The sequence below is a fragment of the Stegodyphus dumicola genome, chromosome 10 (assembly GCF_044657685.1).
Source record: "Stegodyphus dumicola isolate Sdum_Otavi_A_Nest chromosome 10, ASM4465768v1".
In the NCBI taxonomy this organism is placed as follows: domain Eukaryota; kingdom Metazoa; phylum Arthropoda; class Arachnida; order Araneae; family Eresidae; genus Stegodyphus; species Stegodyphus dumicola.
In genome coordinates, this window is record NC_140777.1 from 33,004,657 (window position 1) to 33,020,756 (window position 16,100).

A 16,100-nucleotide genomic window follows, 5' to 3' on the forward strand; every position below is an offset into this window, starting at 1 on the left:
CTTCAATAAAAACTAAAAATTAAAAAACCATGAAATTCAGTGATTTAGCAGGGCAGCGAGCAGCTATGAAATACCCACAAGTTTGCAATCATAAATGAAATCCGACATTCTAATTATTCTGAATTGTGAGAGAAAGCATTTGTATTTGCAAAAGGAAACCATTTTAGACATGAAATATTATTGTGGCATTTGTTTTCTAACAATCAAAATTTGAAGTGCTTTGAAGAATTTAGGGATATTTTCCACAGGACTTTCTGCTTAGTAAAATATTACAGCCACAGAGCTGTGCAAAACATCACAAGAATTACCACTATAAATATTCTTTTCCAAATACATGTTATATATATATATATATATATATATATATATATATATTGAAATTGCAAATCTTGGATATGGAAAAATAAAGGGTAAAGTTTTGCATGTTAATATTTTTGCACCCTATTCAAAGCCCATACACAATACATTAAAAGCAACCGGTGTTTACTTTTCTGTAGCTACTGATACATCCAAATGGAGCAACATTAAGCATTCTCTAATTTTTTTAATATTCAGCATGGAATATAATTTGACACTTTTAGAATTTTGCAAGAATCAGGAAATAGTGGATGCTGTTATTAAACAATAAAAGAAAAATTGTCATTCAACTGAAATCTTTACTGAAATTATTCAACTGAAAGCTATCAGTTTTCGTAGCATATAATGTAGTGTTAAATATGATAAGCATAATATTTTTTTTAAATGCAAACTGAATGAATAACTCTTTCCTGGTTAACTATTTAGCTCATGTTATTTATAATGCATACAAATATACAACATCATGGCTAACAGTAGATGTACCAAAATTTAGTATTAAAAATATTTTCAAACTTCAGCAATTATGCTAGTAATAGTATGCCTACAATATGCCACTGCAGCTCTGTAATTTTGTTGATATGCAATATTTGGACATTTTAGGTGTGTCAATATGTGGCTAGTTTATCACATACTTTTGAGTGATTTGACTCAAGACTATATAAGATTCGATATAAGATATTCCAAAAGTTCAGGTAAAAATTGTACAAAGATTACGGGGGATACATTAGGAAAAGAAAATGGAGATTCAAACTTGTTGTAGGAAACATACTATTCATTTGTAAGCGAATTATGAAAATTCTGGTTGATACTACTGAAGTTTTAAAGAATAAGACATTTTTTGTTACTCTCACACACAAACTCATGAAAAATCTAAATAAGTAAATTAAACAATAGAATAAAGAATACATTTATTGAGCTTTTCTGCAATCAAATGTATCAAAAATTTACCTTCATATAAGCAAAAGTAATGAGAAAAAGATTTGAGGACTCGTACATGTAAAGAATTTTCCTTAATAAGTGAAATTATGTCATTTTATTGCTTGATTACCATCTGATCATTATGACCAGCTTTATCCGGTCATCAGAAGTTTTGCTACTTGGCATATATTAGCTTATAATTTAAGATATTTTGCTTTCTTACTTTCTGTAATAATGTAAATATCATCTTAATAAATGTAAGGTTATGAAAATACAGACTAAAATAAGTAATTATACAAACTCAATTAATAAATGCTCTTTCAATACCGGTCTTCATGATAGATCTAAAATCCTGTGCTGCTCAGAAGGTTAAGGAAATAATGTCATCTGAGAAGCTACAGCAAGATACATCATATGAAGAAAAGTAAACACTAATTTTTAAGGAAAATTTTTTCTATAAATTTAAATCATAAAATGATAGCTTCTTATTCTAAATCTAAATGCAATGCCAAATCTGAAAGAATATTTTCAAAAATGAAATCTCTTCAGATACATACTAGAAAAAAAACTTTCTATTGATGAGCAGAACTTCTGATTTATTCAAATTATGAACAAAATAGTGATGAGTGTTGGTCTGAAACAAGTTTGTACACTGCAACGTATAACAAATTTTTAAGAGCTCTGATCGAAGCAGCTCAAAGTGACGAGAAGTACTAGTAACCCTTCTCTTCTTTAATAAGTAATTAGAAAATACAAATTCCTTTTCATATTACATTTTATAATTCTTCAAAATAATTTTTTTAATGCAATAATGTCACCGTAAACAAATTTATTTAATGGGACATTTTTGCAGTATAGGGAAAAAATGCCCTCTTTATTTCAGAAACCAGGCAACTATTTGAAGTAACTAACAAAGGTTTTTACTACTAAACACTACATGGAAATATATATACACAAGGGCTTATATGAAGTTTACCTGGGTAGCTATCTAAAATTACAGCTGCTTCTGATGATATTCTTTGAAACAATTTCAAAAAGCTATGGCATATTATAGCAGTAATTAGTAAACTTTCTTAAGTCATAAAATTTCAATAAAAATTGTTTCAAATTAATAATATATGCATTCATGATAGAAATACTTCATATTATAGTCAATGTTAAATTACAGCTCCTTTTCCTAGCAAAGGAAACCTTCGATAATTTTGCTCTGACATTCACCCAGATCTGAATCACAATTAAGTTAACTACTTAGGCACATGTGTGATTTACTCATGCATAATATGAATAATATAGTTTCCCTTAAAAAATCATTCATGTCCTCTTAGGCAGATTAGCTCTCTATGCTTTGCATATGGATTAAACAAACATTATCACATTCTACAAGGGTTAATGTTTTCAAGTTTTGGTCCAAAGTAAATATATAATTTAGTCCAATAATAATATACAAATTGATAAACATGTGTGATGACCACTGACTTGAGTTCCATATGATAAAAGCTAAATGTATAATGTCCATTCATTGTTTTAACAACTAAATCAACCTCTATTCTTAAAATTAAAAAATATATATCATAAAGTATTTTCTCCCTCCTTTCCACATACCTTTGCGGTGTAACTGGAAGCACATCCGATGCTTAATTGGGAGGTCCGAAGTTTGATTTCTGGCAAGAACACTGCACATTTTTCACATCTCCAGCATTGATAAACCTATACTTCTACAATAACATAGAAAACTTGTAAAAATGTTTTATTATGCTAAATTAACTTTGACTCTTTGTCACTGTGTTTCTTGTACTTTCTAAAAAAAATTGCAAACAATGGTAATTAAATAAGTCTTGACAACTGCTGATTATTTTACAATTATAAGATTATCAGTATTTTAATTTCTTTTCTACATATGTAACCCATTTTTTCTATATTCAAGATAACATTTTTCACAATATAAATGCCATTAAAAAGAAAGTGTATTACTAATTAATCAATAATAATTTTCTAAAATGCTTATTTCAATATAATAGTATTGTTAATGAATTGAAACTGATTATTAAAAAAATTTGCTACTCTTACTAGAATGTTCTATTTGATTTACTTTATTTGGTTATCAATTACTTTTATCAATTTGCTTAGAATCAAATTATTTTTTCTTCCTTTAATGGCAATTAAATTGAAGGATGTACCTTCAAAACTGAAGAAGTTTGTAAATATATTACCTTTTTGAAAGGCTGATTTCCAGTTTACATATACTGAATAAAATGTTTATATAAAACGTAATATTGATATTTATATAACAGCAGACTTCTAATGAGTTTACATTTTTATGCACCATACTGCATTGTTTAGAAAGCATTTACAAAATTTCTTAAAACTACATATCGGAACTATATCCCCCAAAATCCCCCTCTCAAAAAGGTCTATGTATGAAAGATAGCAAATGATAACTAACTACACTATTTTCTTTATTTAATCCATATTTTTCTCATACAAAATGGTGATTCTAAAGTTAAAATGCTTAATACAAATAATACAAAAATTATACAAATTTCATTTCAGCTAATAGAAATATACCATTATATTCAATTAACACAGACACAACCTGCAACATTACAAAGATATAATTACTTTGTTTCAAATCAATCACTGGCATATATTTTAAAATTTACATTTCTTTCCATTGCATTTTTGCTTGCATATTAAAAAATTCAGACATTCACATGATCATGTAGTATAAAATTTCTATGATTACTTTTTACTAATGAATGTTAAAATGTAGAAAGTATATATAATGTATCAGTTTAAAATGTCTTCAATGCATTAATAATAATATACAAATTGATTCAGTAAATCTGAATACAATAAAAAGATTCTAAATGTATACAGCAAATATTTGTAGCTTAAGTTCCTGTTTCAAATTCTTATGCTTAAATCTCAAGAAATCTTACAACCAGCAATATAATTAAAATATTTTAAATGTATGTGTTAAGTATAAAAAAAAAAATCAAAGGGTAGTCTTAATGATAAAAGTAAATACATTGATTAGTAGTTTTTATCATCAATATTTTTTTTAACATAAAATGTTTTTCTTGTAGCAAGACCCATTAATAATGTTAATCATTATATTTTTCACAGTAAAAAATAAATTAATAATGATGAAGAAACAGGAACTTTACATATTTCAATGTGCAACTCTACATTATTGCCACTATGAAAAGCATATACTCGACACAAGAGTGACACATTTAGTGGGCTTTTATGATCAAGGCAAAAGGATGGGATGCTGATTCAAAATCATTTTGATTAATGAATCATCCAGTAAAACAGAAATATATGGAAGTTCCATTTGTACATTACTTTGGAAGACTATCACTAGTAATTCCGTAAATATTTTACTTAAAAAAACAATAAATATTTCAAAATACTAACCAAGCCATTATCTACAAGTTGTTTCATCTTCACAAAGAATGCAATTTGTTGATATTACCTATTACCATCAAATTATAAGGTTTAAACACATTTTTAACAAATAAAACACAGCAACACACACACACACACACCAAAAAACAAACAAACAAACTGACTTTCTAACTTGAGAAAGTAATTAGAGGAATTAAAAAAAAAATAAATAAATAAAAACAGGTTCAAGAAAATAGGACACTTATTAATTCACAAATATAATACAACAAAGTTAAAGCACTCATTTTCATTAAAATTTAACATAAAATTTCAATCTTCCACCCACTCTGTCGATTAAAATATTCTTTAAATATATCATACAATAAGAATAAATGATAAAAAATTTTTTTGTATTTTAAAAAATCAATAACTGACAAAATCAAAAGGCAGATATGCTGCTTTTTTCTCATTTCATTTTAAATCAAGAAATACATGATTATTCAGAAGTCATTCTATAAATCTAAATGATTTGGAAACAAATTTAACATTAAAACAGTTAAAATAAAATGTGCCAAAGATAATTAGCGAACCTATTGTAATAGCAAGAGAAATAACTGTAAACTGTTTAAAAACAAAACGCATGAAAAAATTATATTTTTACACAATTTTTCTGTATTATTTGATACAGAAAGTAATATACAGTCAAAAGTCGTTAATTCAGACACCCATAATCCGGACCTCAAAGCTACAAACTTTCTGCGCATGCGTCAAAGCGAACATGCGTGTGCGCAAAATACGTTTACCAATGCACGTTTAATGTATAACGGACGCTATAAGCTAAGCTAAAATTATCTAATTCAGTTAATGTTGCAGATTGCGTTGTTCCTTAATCTTCGAATTGGATTCGACTTATTATTTTTTGCAGACTGCTAGAGCAATTTTATAAAAGTAAGCCTGAACTTTCGACTATGTCAAATAGAATTTCTGATATATATTTACTAATATGTAACAAAGTGAAAGTATGTTTCGAAGTCCATTAAACAAAAAGTGGAATTGCTGCTAAAGATGGATAAATTCATATCCTTTGTTTATCTAATCGTTTGTTTATCTTTAATGCCGCGGCACACGATAAATTGGAAGATGATCTGTCAGCACTATCCTTATCTTCTGGGCAGATGTTTTCATTTTATTTGGCTTGTTATTCCTCACTAAGTGTAGTATTCTATCTTGATGTACCCCGTCTTTAATATGATTTAAATCAAATTCCTCGTCATTATAATTCGCTTCCGATAGCGAAGAAAGTGACAGAGGTTATTGAAAACGAAAAAATTTCGATTGACAAATTAGTCGGTATTCTCGACACAGCAATTATAGGACTTGAACAGAGGAACTTTGTAACTGAACAAGAAATTATGTCTGTTTATAGAATTAAAGAGAATTATCACATAAAAAACAAAGCAACTTAAACAACTTATACTGAAAGAAATGTTTAATAAAGTAGACAAATAAATATTAAGCTTTTTTTTTTTTTTTTTTTTTTTTTGTAAATTTTGATACCCTTTAGATCATAATTGTTCTTCATTTCATAAATTACGGTTTCATATATTTAATTTTATAATTTCTGCATGCCATCTTACCAGATTTAAACTGATGATCTATAATCCGGAAAAATCGATAATCCGGTATCGCCGAAGTCCCGACGAGTCCGGATTAACGACTTTTGACTGTATATTGAGGTAGACAAAATTGAATTTTATGCAGTACATTAATTTTCATTTCAGATAAAAACATGCATTTAACAATATACATCTTGATCTAGGAAGCCTACAGATCACCTTTCGTACGTGCCTTAAAACTGTGGTATCACCTTATATGGGCATGCCTTACAAAAGTGCATTTACTGTTTATACAGTCCATGCTTATTGTTTGTTTTTTTTTTTTTTTTTCATTATAGTGATTATGGAAAGGTACAAAAAATCCTAACTTGATGACATATTAAAAATCCATTTATAGCAACTGCTTCAGTATTCTTCTGTTATTGGGACCGAATTCAGAAATGTATGCATTTCAGAAATGCAAGTGTGTATGTATGTATGTGCATATATCTGTGTAGGTATGCATACATACATACATACATTTCTGAATTCGGTCTCAATAACAGAAGAATACCATTGCTTCTTATAATAACTACTCGTGTAATGAGCATCAACTTTATTGCTTTCATTATTACATTGTAGCCTAAAAGCAGATTTAATTAATAAACCTTAAACCAGTATTAACTTCACATACCTAGTACTTCTTTAATGTGTGTATTTTTCCAACAGTAATACAGTATTAATAATTACAGCGCTTTTTAAAATACAAAATACACTATTAGAATAATCTATTTGTCAATGAAACAAATTTTATATATGCACATGAATATAATTAAAAATACAGAAGTTGTAATATCTTGACCGTCAAGTTTATTTAACCTTTAGCTTACCAACAAGTTCAAAAGAGTACTTAGAACTAAATTCACAGCAAAGTTATCAAGATATCTAGTTTCACTCAAGCAACAAAACAAAAACAAAAAACCCTATTTATGCAGCTGAGGTAGACTGAGGGATTTGTTTCAAATACTAATCTCACAATGAGTTAAACAACCTTGTTTTATTACAGAAGAGTGTAAATTTCAGTCATCAGAAAAAAATGTAATCAATTAAATTCTTAGGATTTTTTTTACTCAAGTAATTTTTATTACCAGAATATTCGTTGAATGAATAATTTAGGAACAACACAACCTGTTTTGGGAAATAATCTGTTAATTAGTGCAACATTAATAATAAGATTTTTCTTCAAGTGGGTTTATTTAAGAAATATAATACAAATTATACTAACATTTTCCTGCATTATATAACAAGAAAAATTAAATATAAAAATTAATATCCATAAAAATTATTTTATTTTATTTAAAAATTCTTTTATTTTTTTTATTTATTTCAAACAGTTTTGCCACTGCTCGCTTTCAAATCATTGAGTTTGTTAATAAAAAATTTATTAAAGTTTTACAAAATTTGAAATGAATAATAAAACAAATTCAAAATTCAGACTTCCAGATGTATATGTTTAGGTAAAGGATATCATTATTGAAAATTTGATAGCTCTAGGTACTGTTGTTTCACAATAAGCTACTAAATATACTTTTCATAGAATCAATAAGCTACTAAATATACTTTTCATAGAATCTGAGAACAAATAAGGCTTCCATACTGTTCTTGTACATTTTTTAGAATGATATATATATTTATGAACAATTATGCAAATGTTAAATCAACAGCATGGAAATACATAAAAATACATTTAAACAAATAAGAATACAGGGACAACACATACAAACACATAAGTCTCTCTTTCTTAATGTAATATTGTACAGTTCTTAAATATAATACTTTATTTAACTATCTTTACAAATCAGTCTTATTTCAATAACAAAACTATGAATACATTTACAGGAATCGTGTGAAATCAAAATTAGTCACATGACTCACAAAGCACATGATTAACTCACACATGAAAGGGAAAAAAAAAAAAAAAAATATAAATAAAATAAAATAAAATAAAATAAACAGCAGCATTAAGTTACAGATGCAGATTATGCTTTTCATTACACAATTAAAGCAAATGTTTTGACTTGCATTACATAATAATTCAGAAACACTAAGCAACAACATATAATTAAAAAAAATTAAAATCAAATAAAACATTTACTACACATTTAATAAAGAATAAATCATAGCAGTTTTCTATAGCAATATATGTACATGGATCGGTGAAAAGTGAGCACTTTTAGAAACCAAGGTCCAAATGATATGCAATTATTCCTTACACTGAACTACAAAACACTTACAATAAAGGAATTTGATCAAATTTCTTATTCAGACAAATAATTCATATCTAGAATAAGTTTACACATAAATGAAAAATAAATTCTTAAATATACACAGATTTAAATTCATAGATAAGAAGTAGAATATTATCAACAAACACAATGTTTTAAAAATTAAAATTATTTAGAGAACAAATACACTCAGGAAATAGAAGCTATACAGTTATAAAACGATATGTATAAAATAATATATAACTAACACAAAAAGTATTTTTATAACAAATAAAAAAAAAATATATCAGTTTTTGTACATTTAAGTGTAAAAATCTGGAAGACATAAAAAAAAAAAAAAAAAAAAAAAAAAAAAAAAAAATTTGAATAGGAACATTCATACAAACTAAAAGTTTTAGAAATCTAAAATTTTCTACTTAGTCTCAAGGTAACTAAAATGTTGTATAAATTTAAAGCACATGCATCTTCAAGTGCTTAGAAAGAAAAATGTTATTTCAGAATAGTGTTTAAGGAAAATCTTAAAAATTCAGATTTTAATGGTCGCCCAAAAAGGGTTTGTTAAGGATTTTTCCACTCTTACTGAGCTCATAGTCTACTAATCACTGCTTTCAGCTCTTTTCTTTTCTTTTTTTTGTCTTTTTAGCTTTATTATTAAATCATTGTTTTCTTCACACTTATGCCACATCTAGTTCAACAGCGAAATCACAAAATTTTTAACAGAAGCATATGTTTAGAATTCCCTTTACAGTATTATATGTTCGCACACATTTTTCTATTCCCCCCCCCCAGTCTTTTCTCAGTTCATCATACCAATGTTCAGTTTTCTTAGCGAAACAGCTTTCCTAAAAAAAAAAAAAAAAAAAAAAAAAAAAAAAAAAAAAAAAAAATTTTTTTTGTTTGTCTTTTGACTATTAACTTTTTGCATGTTAATTTTATTTATTAAATATCACATTCCTTACATTTACACCACAAATTCAACAGCACATTCACAAAATATTTAAAAACAGCATATCTTTTAGAATTCCCAATAGAGTGTTAGAAGCTGCCATATATATTTTTGTATTCGCTATATTATTTCTTTAAAAATTAGCCACAGCTTACTAAAATAGTTATATAAAAAAGTAAAAGTATATAATGATTTCAGTGAGTCTAGATAGTGTAATTTCATAAAAATATTGAATATTTCTAATTAGACATCTCATAATTCTAATACGTCTTTATTTAAGTCAATCCTATTAAAAAGTAGAAAATATATTCTTCAGAAGTGTGTTCACTTTCAAATTGCTTAGTTTATTACTCATAACATTTTCAGATGAAATTTGAATGAATCTTAGGCTCTACTGAATGGCAACATTCAGTAGAGCCTGGAGTGGCATATGGAAGATAAAAATATTTTATTTCTGGTCACATTGCTTTCATAGAGGTAAGTTTGTTAATTAAAACTGAAAGATGAATATCTTAAATTTTTCTTGTATGGCAACAGTGTCACATGCTGAACACAAAAATGTTTTATTTCAAACAGTTTTGCCACTGCTCGATTTCAAATCATTGAGTTTGTTAATAAAAAATTTATTAAAGTTTTACAAAATTTGAAATGAATAATAAAACAAATTCAAAATTCAGATTTCCAGATGTATATGTTTAGGTAAAGGATATCATTATTGAAAATTTGATAGCTCTAGGTACTGTTGTTTCACAATACGAGGAACATACATGCATAAGTGTAGATTCTTTTGATAATTAATTTCTTTAAAAATAATACAGGGCGATACAATTTGTTGGCAACAATGTGAAAAGTGAATGAGCCATATGAAGTGAATTGACATTTATAGCGATATGCTCCAAATCCCATTTCCAGACTAATATCCCCTTTTGAGCTAACAAGTACTAGTAAAATTATACATAATGATAAAAAGAAGTTGTAGAAACATAGCAATAATGTATAGATGGATAGTAGAGACATGGGCATAATTAAAAATGCTATTTAAATTTAATCAATATTTTAAAACCTCAGTACAATAAAGTTTCTGTAACTGCAAGTAACACACTCCTTGTTCTGTATGAAGGGTAATATCAAATAATGCATCTCATATTACCATGTAACATACATACTTGTAATACAGTTTGATTAATAAATAATGTACAGTAAGGCATTACTTAACATTTAATAAAGAAATAAAGTGTATCATAAGTAGCTTTAATATATTTACAGTGATTTTTCTTTTCTTCCATGGGTATGAAAGAAAGGGATACTGATATCTTAACTTAATCTCCAAGAGAGAGAGAGAAAAAAAAAAAAAAAAAAAAACTGCATTGTGCTACATTATAATATGCACAGCTTCAAGGAATTACAAAGCAATGAAAATTATATTTTCCAACAAAGTACTCCATAAGTAATGGAAGATCAGTTAGAATCCCATCTCCATATTTGGGGTTGCAGTAAGGATTACCAAGGGAAGACTATATTGGATGTATTTTGTCATATAACAGCTTGTTTGCTTTTGGCACTAATTATTATCTTGTGTATTATATGATACGCAAGATAACTGAAACTCTACATATTTCATCAGTTGATATAGTAGCATGAGAGTGCCAAGATTTTAAAAATGGAATGAACAAAAATACTGTTACTTATGTTTAGTTTTAGTTTGAAATCAAAGCAAAAAAGAAAGGTTGTTCAGTTACTGGGCAGTTAAAAAACAAAAGGTCTTAGAAATTATAACAGATATTTATGATGATTTTTGATATTTTCATTAAGATTTTATTAAAAATGAATCTGACTGTATAATTTCCCTCCCCTCTTTTCACTTGCTAAAATAACTTATGGCAAAAAAATGGTTGGAAAATATTCGATACTGTGTTCATTCCATTTCAATTTACTGATATTTAAAATTTTATGAAATAACCATTGAAACAGTAAATTATACTTTCTTATTCATCATCTGCTTTCATGATTCTTCCAATTATTAAAAAAAAGTTTCAATTACGACAGATAAAGACATCATTACGACAGATAACAGAAATGAGCCAAGGTATAAAAAATTTACATTTTCCTTTTTTTTCTCATTGTAGGAAGTAAACAAATTCCAAGAATGTTAACAGCTTCAGTTGTAGAAACCATGAAAACTGAATGAAAGTACAGTTTAATTATATATATAATTGACTAAATTTAGTTAATTATATTCTGATGCTGGAACAGTCATTGTTTATTAAGAAATTTTTAGCCTGAAGTAGATAGACATACAAGATTACAAATACTCCTAAGAATCAAAAACTGTGCAAAGGCAAATAGATATTTCACTATAGAAAAGAAGTATTCAAGAGCTTTTTGCTGTGTAGAATGACTTCAAAGAAGATTTTCTCAGAAAGACTGTCTTATATTCATTTTGCACATATAGGAAGCCACAAAAGAAATCAAGCAGCCAATAACATTTACCAGACAAAAACCAGACTAAAAATTCCCAGTGTTCAATAGTCTCACTGAGTTGCTAACAAGATTCTAGACAAAGTTTGCCAACATTAATAATTGAAAAGCACATCCACTAAATGCACCACAGGGCTTTCTGAAATTAAAATGTCTACTAGGTGGCCAAGTGATAAAATTACTGAATGAAATTACTGCAAATTAAATTGCTAGTGGCTTCATGAAATGTGGTTTTTCATCACGCTCCTTATGTTTAAAATGTTTATGCAATAAATTTTCTCAGGAAAATCATTAACGGAGTACACTTCCTTACAGAGCCATGAAAAAATACCTATATACTTTTTTTTATTTTGATAACACCTTCATTTCCAATTTTCTGTGAACAATAAAAATACAAAAAATTCAAAATTTACATTATGCATAACAGAAAGATTGATTTATCATAAAATTTACTGTGATCAAGTATCCCTCATTTCATTTACTACCTTAGTATAGGTATATCAGACAAGATGGGAGAGTTTTCCCAATGTTTTGGCTTATTTTACAAATAATAATAATACTTTACACACACAAAAAAAGGGGGGATGAAATTTACATTCTACTAAAAATCAACAACAGAATAACATTTTACAACAAGAAGAAAAAAAAAAGAACATAAATTTATGCCAAAAAAATAATTAAAAAAACTGATGCCTTAAGTGGACAGAAGAAACACACAGAAATCAAATACACACAATATAAACTAAAAATTAACATTTCTAAAAATCAACATACAGTGCAGCATACACTAAAATGGAATGACCAGGAATGAGCAAATAAAACTGTGAATATTAAATAAAAGAATGATATGGCAGGCATGCAATAAAACATTAATTGGCACTATATATTATCACACACAACCTAATTATGCTACTGGAAGCTTACTTTTATTAATTAAATACAGATAAAATGGTCGCAGCATTCCCAAATAAAATAGCATAAACACTATTCCAAGGAAAAAACACACAAAATGTACTATTACAATAGGAAGATGGTAAAAATAATCCCCTACAGCTAAGAAATATGCTGATAATATCATACAAATATTCTGGCTGAATGTAAAAGCATAATATAAGATATAGAGTCCAATAACTTTTCCCAGTGTTCCAAAATCAACTTTATATTCTACAAAGCAAAATATATATACAAAACCCATGAATATAGCTATTATAAAATTATTAAGTGAATAACTAGGATGGTTAAAAATCAGACAAGTTGATAAAGTGGCAGCATGAATGGCACATATGACAAAAACCCAATATTTGAAAACAGAAGCAAAAAATGCAAGCGCAAGAACTCGTGAAGCAATAGAAAACAGCCACCATAAATATTCCACTATGACACAACATAAATCATTTACTTCAGGACTTTGTTCTGATCTTGCTGTTCTGCTAGGATGATGCTTACTGTTGACCTCAAAATGAACAATGACAACAGTCAAAGCATTAAGTGAAAAGATGATGGACACAATTTCAGCAATAACTACAAAGTAAGATAATGAAAATGATTAAACTTTAAGCAAGAATTTTAGAAAAGGTGTAATATACATCTTATAAACCTATCATGTACTTATGTATTAACGCAACCACCTTAGTAGAAGTTGCCAAATTTTCAGAATGTAACAAACTCTGGTAAGCATGTGCACTGAAAAAAAAAAGAAAGAAAGAAAGAAAGAAAAGAGACAGTTCTATATCTCTTCATTCTGCAGGGCTGACTGATGAAATTCAAATTGCATTTTTCATATCTCAAAAGCACGACTTAGGATATGTATTAGATTTATATGTAGTGTTGCTGTAATATAGGTATTTCGAGACAAAATTGGACTTTTTCTGAAATGACATACCTATTTTTTCCCATATTTCGATTCTACGACTCAAATTATGTGAAACTGTTAAGTTTTGTAAAAATCGCACAAGTAGTTTTTAAAAAAATAGCTCTCAAAATTTTAGCTCCTCAGTGTTAATTGAATCTGATATATATAGTTATTAATATCTCTTTTTTATTAAACTCCTTTCATTCATTTTTCCAGAATTCGAAATTTAGGCTTAACCTAAATATAATTCGCACATTTTTAATAATTTATTATTAAAATTTGTATTTTAAAATATATTTATAAAGTTTTTGAAAAAAATTTTGTATTACAACCTACAAAATTTTTAACATCATCCTAAAGTAGATGTATTTGGCACACCTGCAGAAAATTACAGTTCTTTATTCAAAATTTCTAAGATAAGATCTACATGAATTTACATATTAGAGCGTTTTAAAATTTAGCACATTTTTTTAGCAATAATAACGCCAAACGATAATACACACTTTTTTAAAATTATTTGAGAGTATGAAGGACTTTTACCCTTTCATTTACAATGTATAAAAGAAAAGGAAACAAAACTATAAATTGGATTGCTATAAATTAAGCAGTTCATCAAGTAAATTATTTTTGGTGAAAACTGAAAAAATACACCAAAATAAATTTTTTAATTAAATTTTTTAATTTCTCCGTAAACTTTGCACCAAATTTTATAACATTTTATATTTAGGCATAATTTGAGTTGTAGAATCGAAATATGGAAAAAAATTGGCATGTCATTTCAGAAAAAGTTCGATTTTGTGTCAAAATACCTATGTTAGAATGATGCTATATATAAATTTAATATATATCCTTAAGTCGCACTTTCGAGACATGAAAAATGCAAGTTGAATTTGTCAATCACCCCTTTAAAACAGGAGATATAGGACTGTCCCATTTCCCTCCCCCCCACAGTGTACGTAATTTGAGAAATGTTTTTTACATGAATCGAGAGAAAAAAAATTTCATTCTGATGTTTGTTCTATTAAAAAAATATGGAATTTGCTGACAATGGAAGAAACTGCAGTAAAATTTCTGCAGGAATACAGAATTTTACTAAAAATTTTCTAAAGATGATGATGAAGAAATGCATTTTCTGGATAACTGCTGTCGCTGAGGTTTGCATGAAGCCGAGTGTCCACCATTCTCTGACTTCGCTGTGCATTTTTGAAACGTGAAAAATTACAGAAAAGATTTGAAGAAGAATATAAGTGCTTTATTTTTTTAATGCATCATGTAATCCTTATTTAATAATTCAACTTTGTATTTTAAATTGCTAAAGTGCATTTTCTTTTCATATCTCGATAATGTTTACCGACTTACTGATATATAGTGAGAGTTTGGAAATCTAAAAAAAAAAAAAAAAATCTTACACTTGGTAAGCAACTTTTATCTTTTCATCAGTAAAAAAAAAATCGACAAATTGCGCCAAAATGATTGCGTTAATATGTAAGTACCAGCCCGTCAATTAGATATTTTCAAATAATACAGATTAAGCTACTTTACATTTAACTATTTTAAATGCTCAAAAACTTCATCATTGTAATTTAAATATGTCTAATTTACACACAAATGAACAGACAAAATTGTTTTACAATGAGTACATTTTCCTTGCTAACAAGATTTATTAACCATACACACAAAAAGGGTGAGTGGCAGGATTCCTAAATTAAAACATAATTTATAGTGATTTTGTATGTTATGGAAAAACTGAGTAACTGGTAAAAAGTTTTGCTTTGGTATTCTAAGAAAGAAGGAAGAGATTGAGGATAAATTATTTGCTAAGATTGAGAAGGACTAGAAAAATAGTTTTAAAAAAAGTTTATAGTATAGAATAGGTATATTAATACAGCATTTCCATAACTTTTTCATTGAGGGACACTTTTAAATTCTAAAATCGTTAAAGAACCCAGATTAAATTTGAGTTTTTAGTTACAATACATGATAACACAGATATATTAAATAAAACAAAATAAACACTTATTCCAGTTTTTATATAAAAGAAATGCTTTTAAATTTTTAATTTTACAAGGAATGAGATATAAAATAAATCAAGTAATATAAAAAATTACACACTTCCCCTTTTTTTCAGTTTTCAATGTTTCTGATGTACTTGAGTCTTTGAATTATGAATTCGGTATAATGTCAGAAACCTGAATTCGTATACCAGATGCAGCATTAAGTCAGTTTCCATATTTGAATTTTGTTACAGCATAATGTAAAAAACCTACCTAATACAAATA

At 27.2% G+C, this 16,100-nt stretch overlaps 1 protein-coding gene across 4 annotated transcripts in view; it reads right to left on the reverse strand.

The window, feature by feature from the left end:
* Positions 1–3,710: 3,710 nt before the first annotated feature.
* Positions 3,711–16,100, reverse strand: part of LOC118190930 (XK-related protein 6-like) — a 60,272-nt gene continuing 47,882 nt past the window's right edge. For 2 of the 4 annotated variants that reach the window (XM_085824852.1, XM_085824851.1), the window contains one exon: positions 9,395–13,490. In XM_085824852.1, coding sequence (XP_085680978.1) covers positions 12,874–13,490 — 617 coding nt within the window. In that variant the 3' untranslated portion in view covers positions 9,395–12,873. The other 2 variants (XM_085824853.1, XM_085824854.1) reach the window with 2 other exon arrangements.